The 23,957-nt window shown below is 38.0% G+C and overlaps 2 protein-coding genes across 3 annotated transcripts; both read left to right on the top strand.

Annotated features, from left to right (window-relative positions):
* Positions 1-1,429: 1,429 nt before the first annotated feature.
* On the top strand, positions 1,430-15,696 carry LOC21388346 (GBF-interacting protein 1-like). 2 transcript variants are annotated; one of them, XM_024170842.1, is made up of 11 exons: positions 1,430-1,975; positions 2,846-2,889; positions 3,491-3,596; positions 3,841-3,964; positions 4,084-4,493; positions 4,599-4,781; positions 5,184-5,571; positions 6,151-6,451; positions 7,141-7,299; positions 13,705-14,196; positions 14,748-15,696. In XM_024170842.1, the coding sequence occupies exons 1-11, from the start codon at positions 1,813-1,815 to the stop codon at positions 15,042-15,044; spliced, it is 2,667 nt and encodes an 888-aa protein (XP_024026610.1). In that variant the 5' UTR covers positions 1,430-1,812; the 3' UTR covers positions 15,045-15,696. The 2 variants fall into 2 exon arrangements, with proteins under 2 accessions (XP_024026610.1, XP_024026607.1); XM_024170839.1 differs by having other exon boundaries at positions 5,181-5,571.
* Positions 15,697-18,362: 2,666 nt separating this feature from the next.
* On the top strand, positions 18,363-21,019 carry LOC21388344 (U-box domain-containing protein 3). Its single transcript, XM_010090045.2, has 2 exons — positions 18,363-18,871; positions 20,110-21,019. Exons 1-2 carry the CDS (start codon positions 18,465-18,467, stop codon positions 20,936-20,938), a joined length of 1,236 nt encoding a protein of 411 aa, XP_010088347.1. The 5' UTR covers positions 18,363-18,464; the 3' UTR covers positions 20,939-21,019.
* Positions 21,020-23,957: the final 2,938 nt, after the last annotated feature.

Below are 23,957 nucleotides of genomic sequence, written 5' to 3'. Positions count from 1 at the left end.
ATAGTGGGGAATGGAGCAACTTTAGGTAGTAGTACGTCTGTTTTCTATAGTAGCCGTTTTGTTTGAGCTTAACCAGATAAATGCTCCGTTCACTTCACTGATTCGAGTTGAGATGTGATTTTGTGTGAGAGTTTTTTACTGTAACAAAAAAGTTAGATGTAACTGTTTCTGAGAGTTTTTTATTATAGCAAAACTCAAATTTTAAACTCGAATCGACGAAATGAATAGAATGTAGATTCACTTATGTTCAAAAGCGCCAAGTGGAAGGTATTACTCATCTTTCCAAACTCCTTTTATGGCGATACATGACTTTTTTTTGTCTTCCCAAAGGATAAACTTTTTAGGAAAAAATCGTTCTAGAGGAAGAATTCAATTCTTACTGCTTCACTAGTGCATTATGGACATCAATGAGAAGACTTAGAAATAAAGAGCTGATTATTTTATTATGACAAAAATACTCTCCAACAAATACATTATACATTAACATATGCATTTAAAAAACAGGAAAAGAAAAGAAAAGAAAAATGGATGCTTGCAAAATTTTTACATAATACAATAAAATATGCATTACATATTGTCGTTGTTAAGAGCTGCTTGATAATTTTCCCTATCTCCATCGAGATAAATACACGTCTCTCTAACGGATTCAAGACCATATTGTTTTGTATGAAAAAGATTAACAAAAATTTTTACTCAACAAGTTCGTGATGTTATCTTACATTTTGGGGGATCTAGCATGCCATTGGCATTAACAAGATCAATACCTAAGCAATGATTGACACCCTTTTCTCCTCACACAAAGTGAAATGTAGGGGTTGTTCATTTGGAGTGTAACTTGAGTGTAATTTTTGAGTTGAATTTGAGTGATAACTTGAGTTAAAGTTGTAACTTGAATAAAGTTGAGTAAAGTTGAATAAAGTTAGAACTTAAAAGAACGTTAACTTGAATAAAGTTGTAACTTGAGTTTAAATTTTTTCTGAGTTTTATTGCAAAAGAACAATCCCGTAGTTTTCCCACGTTATTTGTTTTGCACAGTGTAATAAATCATAATTTTTTTTTCTCCACAAATTTTTAAACAACCATCTATATCATACAACAACACATTTTGTTCTAACACGTGAACGAGTCCCAAAATACCTGAATTTTAAAAACTCTATTGAAGCCCCCCATTATTCATTAATGAAAAGTCTTTCATATTCAACAAGTTAATTTAGAGTTTAAGAAAGTGTGACATGCGTAAAGCGAACAGAGTTAAAGTGTTAAGTGTTGACACCAACAGAAAATTGGATGAAAAAAAAGAATATAAGCAAAATAAAATAAACAAAAGAGAAAAAAAAAAAACAAGAGAGAAAAAAAAAGAACAAAAGAGATAAAAAGAAAAACACAAAGCTCTAGTAATATACCTAAAAGAAAAAAGAAAAAAAAAGAAGGGAGGAAAAAAAAAAACACATACACTTTGCACAAGAAAATACTTCTCGTTTGATTTTTGCTCCTCCTCCTCCCCCTTTCTCTCTCTGTCCTCTCTCTCTCTCTCTCTCTCATCTTTCTGTGTTTTTAATCAAATCTTAGCTTTGTTCTCTCTTATGTAGTGTTGGATCAATTCAAAAATATAAAATACCCATCACAGAAAGAAAGATCACTATTCTCTTCCTTAACCTTATTTTCCCACTTTCCATTTTCCATTTTCCATTTTTTTTTCCCATTACATGTTCGTTTAGTTTCATCCGAAAGCCCCACAGTCCCCGACCCCTCCTCCTCCATTGCCCCTTTCTCTCTCTACATATTTCTCTCTCTAACTTTCTCTGTGCGAACATGAGCGGCGGTGGGTTTAGGGTTTCAATCCCGAGTAGTGTGAGGAAGACGATCCAGAACTTAAAGGAGATCGCCGGCAACCACAGCGATGACGAAATCTACGCAATGCTCAAGGAATGCTCCATGGATCCCAACGAGACCGCCCAGAAGCTTCTTCTTCAGGGTACCTTATACGATACGATTGCTTTCGTGATCTTGATCGTGCTTTTTCATGGCGATTCATTCACTGTGATCGATCCATCGGATTTTTTTTGTTTACTGTTGTTATTTATTTATTTAGGTTTTGTGCTGTTAATGTTTTTGATTCGGTAATATGAGTTTTCTTTGTCTGTAATGCGAATTAGTTCTCACTAGATTGGGAGTTAGCTTAGGATGATTTTGCCTATTTTAATTTTGTGGGGGGCATTTTTGGGGTCCAAATTCTTATGATTTTGCGTTTAACGCTGTTGTTTATAGATATAAAAATAATGATTATTCTTTTTAACCTTTAACTTTCTGTTTGGTTGCTCAGAAATGCAAGAAAAAATAAACTTAACTTCAAACTTACCTGCCATTTGCTACTGCAGAACCATTTTTTTCACTGATGGTTTAGCACCACTTATGATGTATTCAAGAAGCTTTATAGTCTTAGCATTGAATAACAACGGTAAATCTACATCTGGAGGAAACACTTCTGGATCAAGAATTAAATTGAACAATTTTTTAACTTTGATATCTGATTTCCGCTTATTGTATAATTAGAAAATTTCCCTGAAATGTCTCAAACTGACGGTTGGATATGCTTAGGAGATTGGAAGAAGCATCAGTTAGAATGTTAATACACTTTAAGATCAACTTGTCGGTTATTGGTTTGGGCAAGATTTGACTCTGCATATCTGTTAAATTGCATCTTTATTTATCAGATATACTACCGAGTACTGATTCAGTACTGTAATTTTCAATTTGAGAAACAAAATTTTTATTGTTCTCGATCCAACATTAATTTAATTTGTTTCCGAAAAACCAAGATAATAGTGTGCGTATTGTTCTACAGATACATTTCATGAGGTCAAAAGGAAGCGTGATAGGAGAAAAGAGGTAAGTGATCTTATCATGCGATCACAATGATCTAGGAATATCCCCTTCCTATATTTGATATGCTGAAACCTTTTCCTTGCAAATTTAGGTGGCTAGATTGACTGATTTGGCATGTTTTTTATTTTATTTTTATGTTTTTGCCTTGCTATATACGCTATTTAGACAAAGTTAAGGGTTGCTCGGCCATCACTTTAGACAAAGTTAAGGGTTGCTCGGCCATCACCCCCCCCCCCCCAAGACTTACTCCCCTCCACAAAGTCAGATTGATTTATATATCTTGAGGATTGGAGTTTGATTAATTCAGTGAATGGATGCAGGAGGTAGATAATTTAGGAAAATGCAAGCTTGATTAGTTTGAAGAGCTAATGAACTAAGTGGATAGCATGTTGGATAGACATCTTTTTGCTTTTTCCCCTTTCCTTGATAGTTGACTATATCAGCGTGTTGTTTCATTTGTAGAATGTGGGTGGTGAACGTACACCTTAGGAAATTGCCAACTATGTTTTTTGCACTTCGTTACTATTTCTTTTAAGTTTAGACTTATTTTTGGTTTTAAAATTTACTTTCAATACTTCAAATAGTTTTCTTTATTTTTCTGTAGAATGTGAACAACAGAGAGTCTACGGAGACAAGGTGGAGGACTGGAACACAAGGGCGTGGGGGCAGGGGCGGTCGTGCAAATTTTTCACCTCGTTATCCATCAAATGGTAAAGAATATGCCCAAGTATTAACTTTTCTGAGCGTTATTTATCAACTCCTGTAGTTTGCCTTTCTTTTCTCTTCACTTGCTCTTTTAGGATTGATTGTATGTCTTTATATTGACATAACTGTTGAAGTTTTATGATTCAAAAACATTTTCTTAGATATTGTATGATTGTTGAACAACATGAGTTCTTTCTTGGGGTCAGTTATGTGGTTGGATTTAATTTACTTCACTGTTTTACTTTCTAGATGCCGGCAGTGGCAAAAATCCAGGTCCAGGAAAAGAGAATGGTCTGCAAGGTGGGGAAAAGGGTATTACTCCTTCGCAAACCTCTCACGAGACCAAGGATAAAGAAAGAAATTCAGCAACAAGGTGGCTAAATTTTTAAGTTTTACGGTCGTTTCTAATTTCTACTTTCAGTCTTCCAATCCATGGTTTATTTTAATAGGATTGATCAATTTCTATAAACTACATCGTTGATTTTTTTGCAGCTCTGCTTCTGTCGTTTCTAATGGTCCTACAACTATTGCTTCTGGAAGTACTAGTGTTGCAAATGCGTCCACTATCTCAGTAGGAAGTGATCCTGAGTGGGATTCAACTTCTGTTGGCACTGATAACTTGAGCACTACACTCCACTCTGTTGATGTGAGTAAAAAGCCCATAACTGCATCTGCGGATGATAATTCGTATGAGCAGCCTGAACAAAGCTCCAGTAGTTGCGCAGTATTGCCAATGCCGACATCTACATCAACAGTCTGTTTCTCATCTTCAGATCCAGTACTCATGCCGTCTAATGATTCGCGAGTCCCAGGTGCAGTAGGCGCAATTAAACGTGAAGTGGGTCATCGTGCCTCTTGTGAGGTAAATGCAACTCTCCATGTTGAGAAGAAATCAACTGCTGGTAAGGATTTTCAAACCACAGAAAACCCTTTTCTTTTGTTTATTTGTTTAAAGTTGAACATTGTTGATTAACGTAGATTAGTTTTTGCCAATGACTACATGGTAGCTTCTGAGATTAGTATCTCTTCTGCACAAGTTAAAATGCCAAGCAAGTCCCAGGGGGTTGGGAAAGGTCAGCTCACTGAGTTTTCACAACCTTCATCAACATCAACTCACGTGGGCTCTTCAAATAGTCGGCCATCTTCCAATTACAGTAACCGGTCGCAACAAGGAATTGGTACCCAGAAGGGTATACTTTCTAACTGTTTCTTTACTTCAGTATATTGTTGACTTTGGAATTATCTTTACTTCATGTTTTGCTGCTTGATTAATAGTGTTTCATCATTATTATCTTCCCAGGTTTCTTAGTTGCTTCTTGCAGCTTGTTATATTGCCCTTTAGGGGTGTATATCTTTACTTTGATAGTTCATTCTCTTTTCTGCTGCAACATAGGAAGTCAGTGTCAAATCAAAAGTTTAATTCTAAACGGACCTTTTAACCGGTTAATAGATTGACGAGATCAGTGACAATGATGAGGAAGATGTATAGAAAATATTTTGCCCAAGTCTGACATAAATATCTACTGACAAGATACAATTATTTGATTACTTGCTTATGAGTTTACATTAGATTTGTAATTTTTCATCAGCAGGAGGTTCCAATAAAGAGTGGAAACCAAAGGCTGTTCAAGGTTCTGGAACAGCTGGTGCTTCTGAGTCTCTGCCCGGTGTTGTTGAAGCAAATGCCAAGTCACAGCCTGTTTCAAATATCCTTGAATCTGAAGATGCAACTTCAAAACTGGAGAGGATGTTGGAGGAGAAGTTGGAGGAGTTACACCTTCAGCAACGTCAACATGTTATTTTACCAAATCACATTCATGTTCCTGAATCTGAAAGAACCAAGTTGAGCTTTGGAAGTTTTGGCTTTAGCTTTGGAGTAAGTACAATCAATACAATTGGTTCTGAGAGTGACAAGAGTTCTACACCTCTGCCTGGAACCTCTCAGGGTGCTGAAGAAAATGTGGAGGAAAAGTCTTCAAGGTTTGTGATTTTATTTTAGTTTTTGGTGCTTTGAGTTGTTGTCCAACTTAGACTAGGCATGGTGTTTTCATTGTCTCTTCTTGTGTTGAATTTTGGGAGAGGAAAATTGCTTTCATGAAGGAGTAATAAGAGTATGGATGTCTCTTCTTGTGTTGAATTTTGGGAGAGGAAAATTGCGTTCATGAAGAGTAGGGACGGAGCAACAATCTTTTATTATTGGGTTGTGTAAGAGTCAAGTCAATATACCTCAGAAATGGGAGTAATACATTAGCAAATGACTCCTTAGTTAGTATGTAGAATAATGAAATTCTTGCCCCAGTTTGGTATAGCACGTTTATACTCACTGCTTTTTTTTTTTCCCTCCCTTCAAAAGGTCCTATAGCTTATAATTTCCAGCCCTCATCTGATTCATCAATTATGATGATGCTGTTTGTAAAGTTTGAGTGATATCCTTTTTCAGTCTGTATGTCGACCTCATAAGTGCTTGTGTATTGTCTATATGGATTCTTTTTTGCTGAACAACGTAGCAGGGACCCCATTGTATTCTGTTTTCACATTTATTTATTCCTTTGATTTCAGCAACCAGAATGTCATTGCAACTGCTGATGAAGGGGATTATCCTGAGCATCCACAATCACCTACACATGTACCTGAGAATTTATCATCTACTGAGGGTGATGTTTCATCCAATGCTACCCCTGGGCCCAATGAATCTAAGCAGGATACTGAATTGCCATCCGGAGGCCAACAATACTCAATGGTGAATACTTCTTCAACCTACAGTTTTGGGCTTGTACCTCCTATATTGGGAAGTCAGCTTGCACCACTAGAAAATGCTGAGTCTCAAGCTCGTGACGTTTCTCGCCTTCCAAGCTTTGTTGTGAGTCGTCTTTCCTCATTTTTTTCCCCTGTGCTATTAGGTCTAGCTTCACAGTAATTTAAAGAAAAAGTGTCCACAACTCTGATAGGAACCAGAGGAATTCACACAGAAAAACACACAATTGCACGAAAAATTGAAAGTACTGAATCAAACTTTATTGAATAAGGAATTCCCCTAACCAATATAGAGCTAATTCTCCAGAAGATAGTCATTCGAGATACTGTTGAATCTCCCTGCTTGGGTTGCCCAAGACTTTCCCCTACGATTAACTGCCTACTACTTATCACTAGTTGTGCTATTTATATCTCTTTTGCATACAAACAGTCTGCTTAACCACTTGCATTTCCTAACAACCTTTCTCACTAATTTTTTTTTAATACACGTCAGCAATACTACTCAAATCAATAATCAACATAGCACAATAGCTACAACACACAAAACACACAAAACACACTAATCTACCTCACTTTTTGGCCTCACATAAGTGAAACGAATTGGGGTTATATCAAACTCATCCTTTTAGCTTGCTATTAATTGGCTTGCTATTTCTAAGATTTTGCAGTGTAATCTGCTGACTAAACTGTTAAAGATTTCTTTGGTTTACTATGGACAATTGTAAAGATGATCACTGATGGTCTATTGTGTTGTAATATTGATCACATCTTGTGTTTGATTGCTTGTATTTACAGGTTCAACCCTTTGATCCAACAAGTTATTATGCTCAATTTTACCGCTCAGGTGCTGATACCGATGGTCGCCTTTCTCCTTTTCCCTCGCCTGGTGTTGCTACCAAGTACAATGGGAATGTTGCAGTATTGCCTCCTCCAAATCCACAGTCTCCACAAGAGGTTTGCACTAGTAAAGCACCTATTTTTGCCATGCATGCTGGGAGAAGTTTTGGAGTTATTCTGAGAATTTATCATTCTAGAGAACTTTCTATTTATTGGAGAGACTGCACCATTGTTTTGTTCTGGAGGAGTTATCTTTTATATAAGAGCTATTGTAGAATGAATAATTATTTGATTTTTATAGGCATAGGTTTAGTGGACCATAAATATAATATGTTATCTCTTGCTTATCTACAAATTAATGCCGGGTTAGAGTCGAGGATTTACCTTTCCTCTAGTTAATATACAAATGGTATTATATTTTGTTTGCATTACCCATTAAAAGAAGACTGTAATATGCACATTCAACATTGCATATCTGTTGGTTATGGGCAACTAAAGGTTTATTTTAGAAATTGTTCTAAAATCAATTATAATCATGTGTGGTTGACATCCTGTTGGTATTGCGTATTTATTGTTTAAATCTATTCAATACGAATTCCTTTACAGAAATCTGGTGCATATATTCAATTGCAACTTTATGCTCTTATAGCTACCTTGTGAATGGTTGCTATCATTATGTGTAGAATATTTTGGAAGAGAAGAAGTTATTTTCTCATTTACTGACCGAATATTTATATACACAGAAAAGAGATCTTAGGTTGTTAAGATCCCTGAAAACTAGGAAAAGAATCTGCCTAAGAATCAGATCTACTTTACACGGCTACTTTAATGATATAATACAACTAACTTCTAGAAGATTTTCTACACTCCCCCTCAAGCTGGGCTGTATAAACTCAACATGCCTAGCTTGGAACATAGTTCTTGGAAGTTAGTGCGGTGGAGTGCCTTTGTTAGGATGTCTGCGGTTTGATGCCGTGTAGGAACGTAGTTGAGTGAGATTTTTTTCCCTTCAATCTTCTCACTGATAAAGTGACGATCTATCTCAACGTGCTTGGTCCGATCATGATGGACTGGGTTCTTTGCTATGGCTATAGCTGATTGACTATCACACCTCATGTCGATAGGACCTTCTGCCTTAACTTTAAGTTCTTGCAACAACCTTTTTAGCCACATTCCTTCACATATCCCATGCGCCAATGCTCTAAACTCGGCCTCTGCACTGCTGCGGGCAACGACTGGCTGCTTCTTGCTTCGCCAAGTCACTAAGTTTCCCCAAACGAATGAACAATAACCTGAAGTGGATCTTCGATCCGTAGATGATCCTGCCCAATCGGCATCTGTGAAAACTTCAATGGTTCTGTTTGTGGTTTTTTCGAATAACAATCCTTTGCCTGGGTCTCTCTTGAGATATCTTAGGATTCGATACACCGCCTCCATGTGTTCTTCTGAAGGTTTATTCATGAATTGACTAACCATACTTACTGAGAAGCCTATATCTGGGCGAGTATGAGCAAGGTAGATTATTTTTCCCACTAGACGTTGATATCTGCCTTTGTCCACTGCTGTACCACCTGTCCGCACTCCTAATTTTACATTTGGATCCATAGGAGTGTCAACTGGTTTACATCCTACCATTCTTGTCTCCTTTAGTAGGTCCAAAACATATTTTCGTTGTGGCATTGAGATACCTCTGCTTGATCTAGCCACTTCCATTCCAAGGAAATACTTCAGGTGTCCAAGGTCTTTGATTTCGAATTCTCTTGAGAGCAGCTTCTTTAGGCACTCCATTTCTTCCCAATGATTACCTGTGAGGACTATGTCATCGACGTACACAATAAGTGCAGTGAGTCTTCCATCGGTAGCATGTTTGACGAATAATGTATGGTCGGCTTGGCACTGAACATAGCCATCCTTCTTGAGGACTCTAGTGAATCTGTCAAACCATGTCCGAGGAGACTGTTTGAGGCCATACAAGGATTTTCTGAGTTTGCAGACTTTGTTGGCAGTGGAATTATCTTCGAAACCTGGAGGTATCACCATGTAAACTTCTTCCTCGAGGTCTCCATTTAGGAAGGCATTTTTTACATCGAGTTGAAGTAGAGGCCAATCTTGGTTTACTGCAATGAAGATGAGGACTCGGATGGTGTTAAGTTTGGCTACTGGAGCGAATGTTTCTTGGTAGTCTATTCCATATGACTGAGTGAACCCTTTTGCCACGAGGCGAGTCTTGAACCTTTCCACACTGCCATCTGCCTTGTGTTTTACTGAGAATATCCATTTACACCCAACAGCATGCTTACCCGGAGGCAGAGTAGTAATCGTCCATGTCTCATTCTTCTCAAGTGCTCTTATTTCATCCAGGGTGGCTGCCTTCCATTCGGGTATTTGTAAAGCTTCATGGATGAAAGTGGGTATCCGGACCTGGTCTAGCTTGGACACAAACGCTCTGTAGGTTGGGGACAACTTCGCATAAGACATATGATTGCGAAGAGGGTGTTGTGTACATGGTCGAACTCCTTTCCGTATTGCAATTGGAACATCCAGGTCTGAATTAAGATCTACAACCGGATCAGGCACAGGAACAAGAGTAATTTCAGCCTTACCTTGAGTATTTTCAATGGAGGTTGGAGTCGAGGAAGAGTCTTGGTTATGCTGAGTTTGTGCAGGTTGCATCTGAGGATGTTTTCTCCTTGAGTAGACACTAAAGTCCTTTTCTGTTGCAGTTTGATTTTGACTAGGTCTGGGTTCATTTGGGACAGGGCTGGAACCTTTTTCTTGACCGGTTTGGGTTTTATGGTTGACACGAAGAGGCTCGGTTGACTCACTGAGGAGAGGCTCGGCTGGCTCAGTGAAGAGGGGTTGTATCGTTTCTGCTGTTGGAGTCGAGGCACTTAGGATTGGAAATTCTGGAACTCCCTGAATCATTCTCGAGCAGAGAATCCCAATCCCAATTATGAGATTCCATCATTCTATTCTCCCCCTGAATAGAGGAATTGGTGTAGAATGATTGGTGCTCGAAGAATGTGACATCCGTAGAATGAAAGAACCTGTTTGTGAGTGGACAGTAGCATTTATACCCCTTCTTGTTTGGTGAGTAACCAAGAAAGATACATTTGGTGGCTCTAGGATCTAGTTTCCCTTTGTTTTGGGCGTAGACATGGACAAAAGCAGAGCAGCCGAAGACTTTGAGTGGAATCTGAGTGATAAGGTGAGAATTTGGAAAAAGTTAGAGGAATGTTTGGCTTGGAGTTTTGAAGTGCAGGATACGTGAGGGCATACGGTTTATGAGATAAGTAGCGGTGAGAACTGCCTCACCCCAGAATCTTTTGGGAACATTTGAGGTGAACAATAAAGAGCGGGCAACCTCAAGAAGATGACGGTTTTTCCGTTCGGCTACACCATTTTATTGGGGTGTGTCAACGCACGAACTTTGATGAATAATACCGTGATTTTGCAAATACTTTCCAAGAACCGAATTGAAAAAATCTTTGGCGTTGTCTGTTTTGAAAACCTGAATGTTGGTTTTGAATTGATTTTGGATCATGGTATGGAATGTTTTGAATATCTGACTAGTTTCAGATTTGTCTTTCATTAGGAATACCCAACTTAAGCGTGTATGATCATCAACAAATAATAGAAACCAGCGGGCCCTGGTGATATTTACAACCCTTGAGGGACCCCATATGTCGCTATGTATCAGTGAGAAAGGATGAGAGGACTTGTATGGTCGAGGTGAATACGAACTGCGTGTGTGTTTAGATAATTGACAAATATCACAATGAAAGGGTCTTGAATTTTTATTGATAAATAATGATGGAAATAGTCGTTTAAGGTACAAAAAATTTGGATGACCTAGACGATAGTGCCACATCATGACAGCACTATCCTTATTGGACAGACTCGAAGACAAGGACATACTAGGTAACTGACTTTCTGGACTGACATAGACTTTGCTGCAACTTTTTTCTTCCTGTGAATTAGCGTGATTGAGAAGATAGAGACCCGCACAAAGCTCAGCATTGCCAATCATCCTCCCCGATTCCGAGTCCTGAAAAACACAAGTTTTGGCAGAAAACTTAGTAACGCAGTCCAAATCACTAGTAAGCTTGCTCACAGACAATCAATTACAGTCTAAATTAGGCACAAATAAGACTGAATGTAGGACAAGAGTTTGGGATAGTTTGACAGTGCCAAATCCAGCAACTTTGGAACATGATCCATTGGCTACACGGACTGTGAGATGGCTCCGGCATGGACTAAATGATGTGAGCAGAGACCTATTTCCAGTCATGTGATCTGATGCACCAGAGTCCACAATCCATGTATTTGAGAGTGTCCTGGTTGCACCAAAAACTCTAGATATATTACCTCTGTGAACAGTACCTCCTGTACCAATAATAGTAGGAGTTGGCTGTGTATTTGCTTGACTAATTAGCCTCTGAAGGACCTCAATTTGATCCTTGGTAAATGGAACTTGAGAGGACGCAGCAGTAAATTCTGTTGAGGCTGCATTCCCACGGTTTTCACGCTCAGTAGACCACCGGTTAGGCTTCCAGTCCACGGGCTTTCCATGGATTTTCCAGCAGGTGTCCTTGGTGTGGCCTGGTTTTCGACAGTGATCACACCAAGGTCTCCCTCTACGAGGCTTGTTATCATTCAAATGTGGGGGAGGACCACAGGCAGCAAGAGCCTGGACTGAGGCATCCTCCTGTGATGGTAGCAAACCATTAGCCACAAGGGCTGAACCTTCTGGAGTTGACAATGCCCCTGATTTTCCCAGCATTACTTTTCTTCGACTTTCTTCCCTACGGACCTCAGAAAAGGCCTCTTGAAGGCTAGGAAGAGGCTTGGTGGAAAGGATTCGACCCCGAACTTCATCTAGGGATTTGTTAAGTCCCATGAGGAATTTGAAGACCCTTTTTGTTTCCACTATTTTCCTGAATTTGGCACCATCATCAGGACATTTCCAGTCATGGGTTTCGAACAAATCAAGTTTCTGCCAGTTCCGAGTTAGGTTGGTGAAATAGGTGGTGACAGTTGTCTCCCCTTGATTTAGATCCTGAAATGCAGTTTCCACCTGAAATAATTCCGAGGTGTTTTCACTATTGGAGTATGTTTCTTGAGCGGCTTCCCAGATATCTCGAGCCGTGGAATAAAGAAGAAAATTTTCACCAATCTCTGTGGTCATGGAACTTATCAGCCAGGATATAACCATGTTGTTTTTGGAGCGCCAGAGTTTGTAGCTGGTATTGGACTTGTCAGGTGGGGCTGTTGCTCCAGTGAGATAATCATCACGACCCTTGCCACTGATGAACATCATTACGGATTGAGACCATTGCAAATAATTGTGACCATTCAATTTATGACTGGTAACAGGAATCAGATTGCTCTCAGGCATAGCCGAAGTGAGAGCAGGAGATGAACCAGATGGAGAGGTGATACTGGTCGAGGAGGACTGATCTGTTTCAGTCATAATCGAAGCAAGAAGCAGGAAAAAAAAAGTAGGAGAGAATGATGGCGGCAGAAAGGAGCAACGGTGTGAGGATTCAATTAGAGATAATAAGGGATGGCGGCGTCAGGTTTAGGGCACAGAGAATGACGGCAGATTTAGGGCACAAAGAGAGGCTCTGATACCATGTAGAATATTTTGGAAGAGAAGAAGTTATTTTCTCATTTACTGACCGAATATTTATATACACAGAAAAGAGATCTTAGGTTGTTAAGATCCCTGAAAACTAGGAAAAGAATCTGCCTAAGAATCAGATCTACTTTACACGGCTACTTTAATGATAAAATACAACTAACTTCTAGAAGATTTTCTACATTATGCAATCTTAGGCTCTGAGTTTTGAACATCTTTCATATGGATTCTGCAAGATTTATGTTGAGGTGGTTAGTTTTCTTCAAAGATTTAACTTTGGGACTCTTATAAGTATTGGCAGGACGAAAAAATATTGCAAAAGTTGAGATGGTCTGGTCAAGCATTGTATTTTGTGCCACTGTCTTTTGAATAAGTTACCAAGTGGTACGGGTTTTCTGCTAATTAGGAGTGAGGAGTGTTTATATATGATTATATGTATATTATACAAATTGAAGTAGGAGCTTTTCCGGTGTTCTTACTTGTTGTAAAGAAGTATTGTTCTTACTTGTTGTAAAGAAGTATGGTTGAATTGTTCGTGCTATGGTAGAAAGACAAATATATTCTGTTGGACAGTAGGAAAGGATTAGGAACAAAATAAAATAATGAAAGTAATACTAGAAGCAAAGAATCTTATATACTTTATACTCTTGTAAAACTTTCTTGGGAGAACACTGCGAATTGAGAGAGCGGAACAGATATTCCTAGCCTCGTGAAAAAACAGATATTCCTAGGGATTTGGGTTTTATAAACATAATGCTTGGTTCTTATATACGTAAGGTCATTAAGTATCTTGTATATTTACAAACAGGTACTATTGCTGACATGAGTTTGGAAATTTTACATGTTTATTGTGCCTTGATGTTTTTATTGCCAATTTGTAGGGTGGGGTCCTGTCCACAGCTGGTCCATCTCCGCTGGTCACACAAGCTGCTGGCCTCATGCAAAGCTCAATAGCTGTTACTCAACAACCTGTTCCCGTCTTTCGGCCACCGGCTGGGATGCACATATCTCATTACCCACCAAACTACTTTTCCTACGGTCATTATTTTCCACCATTCTATGTGCCACCTCCGGCCATCCACCAATTTTTGGGTAATGGCACGTTTTCGCAACAACCTCAGGCTGGTGGTGTATATCCTGCTCCACCAGCAGCCGCTGCAACGGGAGTCAAATATTCAGTTCCACAGTACAAACCAGGGACTAATACAGGAAACTCTGCTCATATTGGGATGACAAGTGGTTATGGACCATATGGCTCCTCTCCAGGTGGTTATATTCCCAATTCTGCCACAACAGTTGGGAATTCAACCACTAATGATGATCTTGGCCCCTCCCAATTCAAGGAAAATAATGTATACATTGCTGGACAACAGGTTCGCTTTTGGCCTTATCTTTTCCAGTATGATATATAATAAATAGTTTACTCATCCATTATTAATTAATATCATAAAATAAAAAGTATAATTGAGCATGTGGATTAGGGGTTTAAATCAAACGTAAATGCAAAAGTAATTGACTTTAAGGGATATCAGTCCTGAGCAACTATTGGTTTTGATAATTTGCACTCCTTTTTGTTTTTTGTGTCGTTTTGTTTGTTCTTTACTTTTTTTTTGTTTTTTAAATCTTGTTTCTCACCTGTTGCTAATTTTCTTATTCTTTATGCTTCTGGATAAAGATCGGGCCGTTTCATCTTTGTATCATGCAATGCGTTTACATTCTTTTATAAAGAAATTATCTACTTCTCCTTAAAATCAACCAGTCTGACTAACTTGGGGACAAGTGTCAGTTCTGGTTAATACTATTCTAGTATGCTGCTGTACATGTTCTGCCGCCATCTTCTTTCTTGCCACGCTCTTGTTTTTTCTTTCACAATTTCTATGCACACCATTTTGTAAAATGCTCATGAATTGCTTTGCTTATCCAGAGTGAAGGTTCGGCCATGTGGGTTGCTGCACCTGGCCGAGACATATCGAGCCTGCCTACAAGTTCATTTTACAATCTCCCTCCACAAGGTCAGCATGTGGCTTTCACCCCAGCACAGGCTGGCCATGGTACGTTTGCAGGTATTTACCACCCTGCTCAAGCTGTAACAGCAACAACTGTTCATCCACTTCTGCAACAGTCTCAGACCATGGCTGGGGCTGTTGATATGGTGGGACCTGGAGGCGGTGTTTACCAGCAGCCTCAGCACACCCAAATAAACTGGCCAAGTAACTACTGAATAAGGATAGGCTTTCTGTAAACAGTGGAAAACGACGAATGCAGGTCTAATCGCGCGATTTTTTAGGGACCTCACACTATTGGATGGGGGGAGACCTCAAGAAGATACAAGGTTGGCTGGCTTTAGTGTAAATCTACAAAAAAGAGGCTGAAAAGTTTGCCAATAGTATCTCCCGATTGCTTGGGTGAGGACATAAAAAGGTGCACACCACCTGTAACTGATGTTGACCATTTTTAGTTAGTCAAGGTAGGCATGTCCAGGTCTTCCTCTTTCTTGCTGCTGCTATATGAGTGTTACTATTTTTTCCTTTTCATAGTTTCAAGCTTCATCTGCCTATCCCTGTGCTTTCTTCATCTCCTGTCTTATCGTTTTCTCTTTTCGCAACTCGCAAGTTTTGAACTTCCTTGGACTACTGTCTACACTGTTTAGTGGTGAGAATCGCTTCAATTCTTTCCTTTCTCCTTAATGTTTGAGGTTATATAGGATTTTGGAAGGTAAGATTATAGGCTGGTGAAGTAATTTTTCTATTCTCTTTTTCTCTTTCGGCTGTCTCTTACCTGTAAAGTGAATTTTGATAGCAAGAAGAGGAAATGTAGTGAACTGTTGTATTGGTGTAAGCAAAAGTCAGCTTAATTCTTTCCGTTGGCTGATAGATCGTTGATGCATGTGGATACATGACAAAAGGGGAACTCTTTTTTATTTTTTTCCTGAAATAATCTTATTATTAGCTTATAAATTCGATTATGATTTCAAAATTTGTACAATCTTCTCTTCTGGTATGCCATTAGACTCATAGAGGATGATTATTTCTCGGCACGGTGAGCATGCCCCACCAATCATCTTCATTCCCTGCTGCAAAGTTGGTACACTTTTTATAGATTTGAATTTATGTAGACTACAATTTGCATTATTCATTGTTTAATGAATCATCTATGACCGTCTATGTAAAGCTTGAAAAATACGAGGACTAGAGGGTTTCACATTGATATTTGACAGTGTTGATAACTCAGGACTATGACAATAGGGTTTCACAAATGCAGGTTCTTTGCTGACCTTGCTCTAACAAATTACTTAAAATAAACGCGAATCATTCTTGCACTTTGTGATGGGACCTTGATGGTTGGTTTGGAGGGAAAATATCCAAGAAATTCAAGCTGTTCGGTTTACACTAAGTTGGTCTAGAATTTTATAGGAAAACCAAACCAAACCAAACCCCTGAAATTTTTTAGGAAATGAAACCAAACCAAACAATATATGATTGATTTTGTTCAGCTTAACTTATTTTTATTTTTATTTAAGGTTCAGCTTAGTTTAGGTAATTTTAATTCAGAGTCCCTACTTTGTGGCCTTAATCCAGACTAGATCTTGATCTAGAAGGAAAGTGTCTTAAAAAAACTGTGTTACCATGAAGTTGTTCTCTCAAAAGTGAGTGGTGAGGTAAGAACACTGTAGTTTGGCTTGAAAAGGGAAAAACAAAAAAAAGTCTTTCTTGATAAGAAACATGCGAGACTTTTCTAGGATTCATGAAAAGCACAAGATCAGTCAGATGGGACAATTCAGAGAAAGTCCCAGTTCATGGTCATATTTGGAAGAATTAGGTACAAAATTATGTGCATGGCAGCAAACTCTTAACAGCAATCAAAGACTCTGGGGCCTCAATGAATTTTAATTTTTGTTTTTGTTTTTTTTTTGTTTTTTGTTTTTTGTTTTGTTTTTGTTTTTGTTTTTTTTGTTTTTTGTTTTTTTTTTTTTGGTGAAACATGAACATATTTGACTTTCTAGAGTTTACATATTTTCTAGGGAGCATATAACTTGATTATATACCCTATAAACAAGGAGTCTTTTTAGTAGGCCTTGAAAAAATGAACTACCGAAAAGTTTCATTTTCTTGAATCAAAAACTATTTATTCTACGTACATTTTTAATCTAATGTGATTTTGATTAGATCTAATGGTCATGAATTGACTCTACTAGTAAGAGTGGCGTATTAGAGAAACATCAATAATACGTTATATGCAAAAGTTTGAAGCTTCCCTAGTTTGGTTGTGAAACAGTTTGGCCAACACAACGTGAAAATGCTCCTTGTGGTTGCAAATGGGCGGTGAAGAAGAGTTGCAGACTCGGCAGTTTTTTTCTTCAGCCTTTTGCTGAAATGCCTTCTTCAGTTAGGAAGAAGAATATTGCCTTATTAAAGGGCCTCTAAGCATAAAAGCTGTCTTCTTTCTTTTTTGGAAGCCTCTTTTTGATGGGGTGGGCACTCTGTTTTCTTGTATCTGTGTTTGTTGTTTTTTCCAACCTAAAGTTAACAAGGAACAAAATAGAATAGTATGAAAATTATCTAATACATAATTTTTAAACGTCAGATTACATTAAAATTATATCAAGACATTTGGTATATTTTGATGAAAATCAACAATTTAAAATTGTGGTCTCTAGTGAGTTCTTTGTAATTTAGTGCATGTAAAAATGGTTAATCAATATTACCTAAGGAGCAAGGACTAATAATTATTACTTAAAGTTGTGCCTAATTATATGCCAAATGATTCTTTGTCAACCATAGCTCTTGACTGATTAAACTAATTGGTTTCACTTATTGGAGAAAGGCCATAAACAAATCAAGATTAATTATATAAGAATTCTTGAGGAATTTAATTTGTCGGTATAGTTTGGACCTTTTGTTCTTGTCGTGACTCTTTTGGGTGTTTTTTGTCTTCCCTTTGGTATCATCTTGTGACCATCAGAATCTGCAGGCCAACACTCTACCCATTTTTCAATTGTTCTTATTCAGCACGCCCATGACTTTATATTTATATAAATATATATGTGTGTATTATTAAACAACTTTGATTGTATAATCACACTTAATTACTTAATTATGATAAATTTATCTCCTATTTTTATCTGGGTAGGAGCACTCTTCACTTTATATATATATATATATATATTTTGGAAAGTTTTGCATTATTTTTTCAATATTATTTTATAAAATCAAAATAAAAATGTTTATAAATATTGATATAAACAACATCATTTTAGTGAAACTGCACATTACAATAGAAACTCTCTTTTTCTTTTTCCTTTCCTTTTTCTAATATCCTATCAAAATAATTCCGCTTTGTTGATTGGAAATGACTAATTATTCTCTATACTTTTATTAAATTTCAATTCATGATGTGAAATTTTACGGTATAGTGTAATTATCTCTTTTTAATTTTGATTTTCAATTTTCCCTTAAATAAATTGTTTTTTTTTAATCCGGTATTAGAAAAAATAGAAAAGGGAAAGGAGGAAAAGGAGAAGAAATAAAAATGGAGAAAACTAGATAAACGGTAAGAAAATCTGAAAGGAAAGAAAAGAGCGAAGCAGGAGAGAGAGAGAGAGAGAGAGAGAGAGAGAGAGAGAGAGAGAGAGAGAGAGAGAATGGGGCAGGAGGAAGAGGAAGCCACAGTTGCAGTAGAGGAAGAAGAAGATGAAGAAGGGAGGAGGGAAAAGTCGGAGGAAATACGGAACCAGAGGAAGCAGAATCTGATTATGGAAATCTCGTCGAAGCTCATCCATGGCGATCTGGAGGCCAAGATTGAAGCCGCCAGAGACATCCGACGGCTGGTCAGGAGGTCTGCAACTACAATTTCTTCTTCTTCGTGTTATTCTTTGTCTTATTCGTCTTCTCCTTGTTCTTCCTCGTCGTCTTCGTCTTGCAAGACCCGCTCGAAGTTGGGAGCTGCGGGTGTGATTCAGCCTCTGGTTCTGATGCTCGTCTCTCCCAATCCTGATGCTCGCGAAGCCTCTCTCCTCGCTCTCCTCAATCTCGCTGTTCGCGACGAACTGTCAGTCTCTCTCCCTCTCTCTCTCTCTCTCTCTGGCTGCTGATAAATGGTGATTTTATGCTTAGATTTCGAATCGAACCGGACGAGATTGAATCTGGTAGAGATGGAGAAGAAGATGAAAACGAATTATATAAACCAATCGGAAAATAATTTTTGGTTGAAATTCTTCTAACCAAACCGGAAGTCCAAATCTGGTTCATTTGAGGTTTTCTTGAAGGATGTCTCTTGATTCAATCCGTCGAATATATTTGGAGTCGATTTCAATTTCCACTCGCTGCTAAGAAAATACTGAAAAAGGAACAAAATGAAAATATTTTGTTATCTTCGTAGTGATTTTAAGAAGAATTTCAGCTATTATTTGAAGGGAGGGGAAAAAATTGGCTCCTTCTAGTCTGAAAACTGTGAAAATTTATTTGATTCATGTTTGGTTACTTGGAACTTAGAAAAAAGGAAAAGCAAAGTGCCTGAGCACAGCTAAATCTTAGGAAATGCTTTGCAAGAAGCAATTTGAGTTTAATTATTTGTCTCTTTCCTTCAGCACTGCAAAAAGTTGATGTTTTCTACAGAGGACTTGTTTTGCTTGCTACTGATACTGCTTGTGTTGAATTATGTTTCTAAGTTGACGGTTGAGAGAAATTTGTTGGAGCTGTAATTTTCTAGTCTTAAGAATCAATGGGCTGAAATGGGGCTAATTCTATGTATTAATTTCATCTTGTGAATGTAGCACAAATATCCTTCTAATAGCAAAGCAACCCTCCATTCCTTTAGTTCCAGTTTAGAAAAAGGATTCTCCTAAACTACAGAAGATAATGAGCTTATTTTGTGATTAGTGGTTAACAAATATTGCAAAATTGTATCATATTATGTGAGTTTCTTTCGTATTTGGATACTTTTCTATGCGTTTCCACGAGTTTTATGCTTTGAAATCAGATGTTGTGAATTTCTTTATCACGTCTGAACTTCTTCTTTATTTCGGCACCATGCTTTTTCGCAATTTTTATGCTTTGTGACCTTCCTTATCAACTTCTATGCTTCGAAATCAGATATTGTTGAGTTTCTTTATCACATCTGAACTTCTTCTGAATTTGTGCACGATGCTTTTTCGCAATGTTTATGATTTGTGGCCTTCCTTATCATTTTTTTTTTGGCTCAATTCATTAGTTTTAGTGTATCATTAGGATCTGTTGTCAGTTTATCTCACATGGCTATGGCCATTGCCATTGTTTCATATTTATCAGAAACAAGGTGAAGATAGTGACAGCTGGAGCCATTCCTCCTCTTGTAGACCTCTTGAGGTTCCAAAATGGGAGTCTAAGGGAATTAGCCACAGCAGCTATTTTAACCCTCTCAGCTGCTGCGACGAACAAGCCAACTATTGCAGCCTCTGGAGCCGCACCTCTCCTGGTTCAGATTCTCAGCTCTGGTAGTGTTCAAGGAAGAGTTGATGCTGTCACAGCTTTGCACAATCTCTCTACCTGCAAAGAGAACTCATTTCCAATTATTGATGCTAGAGCCGTTCCTCCTCTTATTAACCTTCTCAAAGAATGCAAGAAGAAGTACTCTAAATTTGCTGAAAAGGCCACAGCTCTACTGGAGATCCTATCAAACTCTGAAGAAGGGCAAGTTGCAATCTCGAACTCAGATGGTGGGATATTGGCACTAGTAGAGACTGTTGAAGATGGATCCCTTGTCAGCACAGAACACGCAGTTGGAGCGTTGCTTTCATTATGCCGGAGCTCCCGGGATAAATATCGGGAACTCATTCTCAAAGAAGGCGCAATCCCAGGCCTTCTGCGTTTGACAGTAGAGGGCACAGTAGAAGCCCAAGAGAGAGCTCGCACCCTTCTTGATTTGCTTAGGGATAAACCTGAGCAGAAGGGACTGACATCCTCCGTTTTAGAGAAAATAGTTTACGACATTGCTACGAGGGTTGATGGAGCAGATAAGGCTGCAGAAACCGCCAAGAGGCTTCTGCAAGACATGGTTCAAAGAAGTATGGAGCACAGCATGAGTAGGATTCAGCATAGAGCTGCATCTTGTACGCCTTCCAATATTTCATCTTCATGATAATACCCACTTCGGCTTTGAATGCGAGAAAACTGGGTAGAGTTTTGTACTGAATCCGTGTTTTGTTTGGCCAGTTAAAAACTCTACTCTCCCAGCTAAATTACCATACCAAAATGTGCAGAGATGACTGGAGTTTGACTTGTCAGTGGATTATCTTGTTAACCCGTGTGATAAAAAAAAAAAAAAATCTTGCCTTTTGGGCAAATGTAAATATGAAAGAACTGTATGCTAATTTACATGTACATTACTTGTGATCAAAAAGAGCCTGAGAGTTGTCACGCTGAGGTTGCATAGCCAATCGTCTTCTTTTTACTGAATTTTTGAAGTCCTTAAACTCCTTTTAGTCTGAATATTTGTACCTTCTCTCCTTTTCAATGTCTATGGTGCGACCGCATTTCTGGGGTCGGGCATAGCACTTGGGAACTGGAAAATTGCAAGATTGAGGCTCGCGTTTTAGCTCAACATTTTCAGTCCTACTAGTTTATTTGGAGTAGGAGGACGGGTAATGTTAAGGCGCACAACTCGAGCTGTTGGGCGCTGTCTTTCTCCATTTTTCTTTGGTCCCTTAGAACCGCTAAATTTCCAGCTTTTTCCTATTGGCCTGGTGGAGGCGTTTCTGTTATTTGTTGATTCGCTTTGTGCTTGTTCAATACTTTTCTATTGAAAAAAAGGTTGGCTATGGGGTTATCTTTCTTAAAAACAATGGAGCTATTCAAAGAAAAAAATAAGTGGGATTTGGTGAGAACGTTTATCATTAATGAAGACGCCACTTTACATCCTCCTTGAGCCTATACAACTAACGTGCGAAGGCTCTGAGCCTATCCACTTCAAGAAAGGAATACCAACACTAATAATGCCATTTCAAAGCAAAATACTTGACTTTATATTTATACACAAAATCTCTTCAGTCGTTTATTATTATTTTTATTTTTTCTTTTCGTTTCTGAATACCAGGATTTGAACAGTAATGTATGTCTTTGGTGGATTCATATGAAAAATGATCTTATAACAAACATCAAGTATTTAACAATGTGTTGAGGTGGTGAAAGTGATGTCATGGGGAAGCTTAAGGAAAATAGAGCATCTATTGACCTACTAATTCACTAAAAAATGCCAAATAAATTGAGATGATTCAACTGAATAGAAAGTTTATGCAAGATATTGAGAGAATTATCGAGTGTACACGACAACATTCAAATACATGAACCTCTGGTAGTGAGAACAGTTGTGCAGACAGTTCGGCTAAATGGAATAGGGTGGGTTTGGTAGAGATTTTAGGAGCCCAAGCGGAGACGTTTGGTTCATAGATTAGAACTATGTGATTAGAATTATTTTTGATTTACGTGTATTTTTTATGAGTGAAAATACTGTAGCAAACCACGAACCATGATTCGAATCAGGGGACGAATCCTCCAACCAAACAACCTCTTAATTCTCTACCTTGCTAAAGTTATTTTTTGTGTATGGTAAAAACCTTAAAAAGTACTTCTTAAAGAAATTGTGTGGAATTTGGGCTCAAAATCAGAACCAGTCTTTGGCCTGCTTCTGATTCTAGATTGTGCGGGAATCCATTGCCACATTTAATGAAATTTTCCTTATTTCCCAAATTAACCCTGTTGCATGTAAGAAATCTCCATCCCAAATTTTCACCTCCTTCGCACTCTCCTCTCTCTTGCTCTTCATGTGCTCTCTCTCTCCGTTTCTCTCTCTTCTCTCTCTTTGCTCTCTCGAACTCCCTTCTCTCTGTTTCTGAGTTGTTCTTGCACTTTTAGGTGAGGCTGAGTCTCTCCTCTCTCTCTGTTCTTTCTGTGAGACTGGGTTTATTCTCGTTAGGGTTACCTGATTTCGGGCTAGTTGGACACCGTCAGATTGCCAGTTGGAGCTCATCAGATTAATAGCCTCTGTAAGTACTCCATTTAGTTTTGTATTGAATGTCGATTAGGTTTTTTGTTCTTTGGATTGATGGATTTTGAGAAAAAGCTTTTTTTTGTCCCTACTCTGTATTTCGTTTGTTTGGGAGAGACGATGTAGATGATGACCAGCTCCTACCGGAGTTGGTCAGAGGAAGAAGGAAACGACGTCATTGTTGTATGGGCGTGGGTGTGGGTTTGGCAGGTACCTCCAATTCGCCGATGTTCCTTTTCACTTGGATTTCAATCTTGTTTATCCAGATTCTAGTAAAATACTAAACATTCAATCTTCATTTCTTTATATGTATGTGGGTGTGTATATTTTCAGAATTTAATGCTATTTCTTTGTTTTTCATGTTTGGATTTTTGTTGGGTAATTGGGATTTTGTCGGATTTCTTGGTTGAGATTGGCTTGTAAATGGTTATGTAAATTGAATTTCCGGCGCCAAATTTTTGTTGAACTCAAAATGACATGTTGAATTTTGTGAATGCAGTCATGTTTTTTCCTTTTCTTTTAATTCTCTTGGATGTAATTTTGGTTAATTTGGAAGAAACGAATAGAAATATTGAATCTTTTTGATGACTTGCACTTGGGATGTTATCAATCTAACCTAGCTTGTTGAACTTGAAATAGTGATAATTGGTTTCACAATGATATGTATATATTTATATATTGGCTTGAAGTTTCATAATGATATTTAATTTTAAAAAAGAGATCTTGGTTAAAAATTGTGTCTCCATGATCAATTTGTGTTACTCTATCAAAGAAACTACTTGAATTTATTATCTTATGAACATGGAATGGCAAATGTTTGCACATGGTTTCAGCTCATGATAGAATTTGGTACCGTTATGAGTTAAAAAAACACAAAGTTAGGAAAAATTGGGAAAAGTTTTTTTGTTTGTGTGGTGAAAAAAGTTGACTTACTTCAATGCCTCTAATGAAAGTGCACTTATGAGAACTTGCTAGGATTTATCCAATTCCGTTGTGTGCAATCTTCTTTTCCTTTTGTAAAGTTTTTCGGGTGTAGAGCTTGTAAAAAATGTCATGGAGAAGCTTTTCTAGAGTACTCTAGAATATGGATATTTTACACACTTGACTTGATTCT

This window comes from Morus notabilis, unplaced genomic scaffold (genome assembly GCF_000414095.1).
Source record: "Morus notabilis unplaced genomic scaffold, ASM41409v2 Scaffold249, whole genome shotgun sequence".
In the NCBI taxonomy this organism is placed as follows: Eukaryota; Viridiplantae; Streptophyta; class Magnoliopsida; order Rosales; family Moraceae; genus Morus; species Morus notabilis.
The sequence above is the reverse complement of the archived record's forward strand: the minus strand, read 5'-3'. Positions and strand labels throughout refer to the sequence as shown.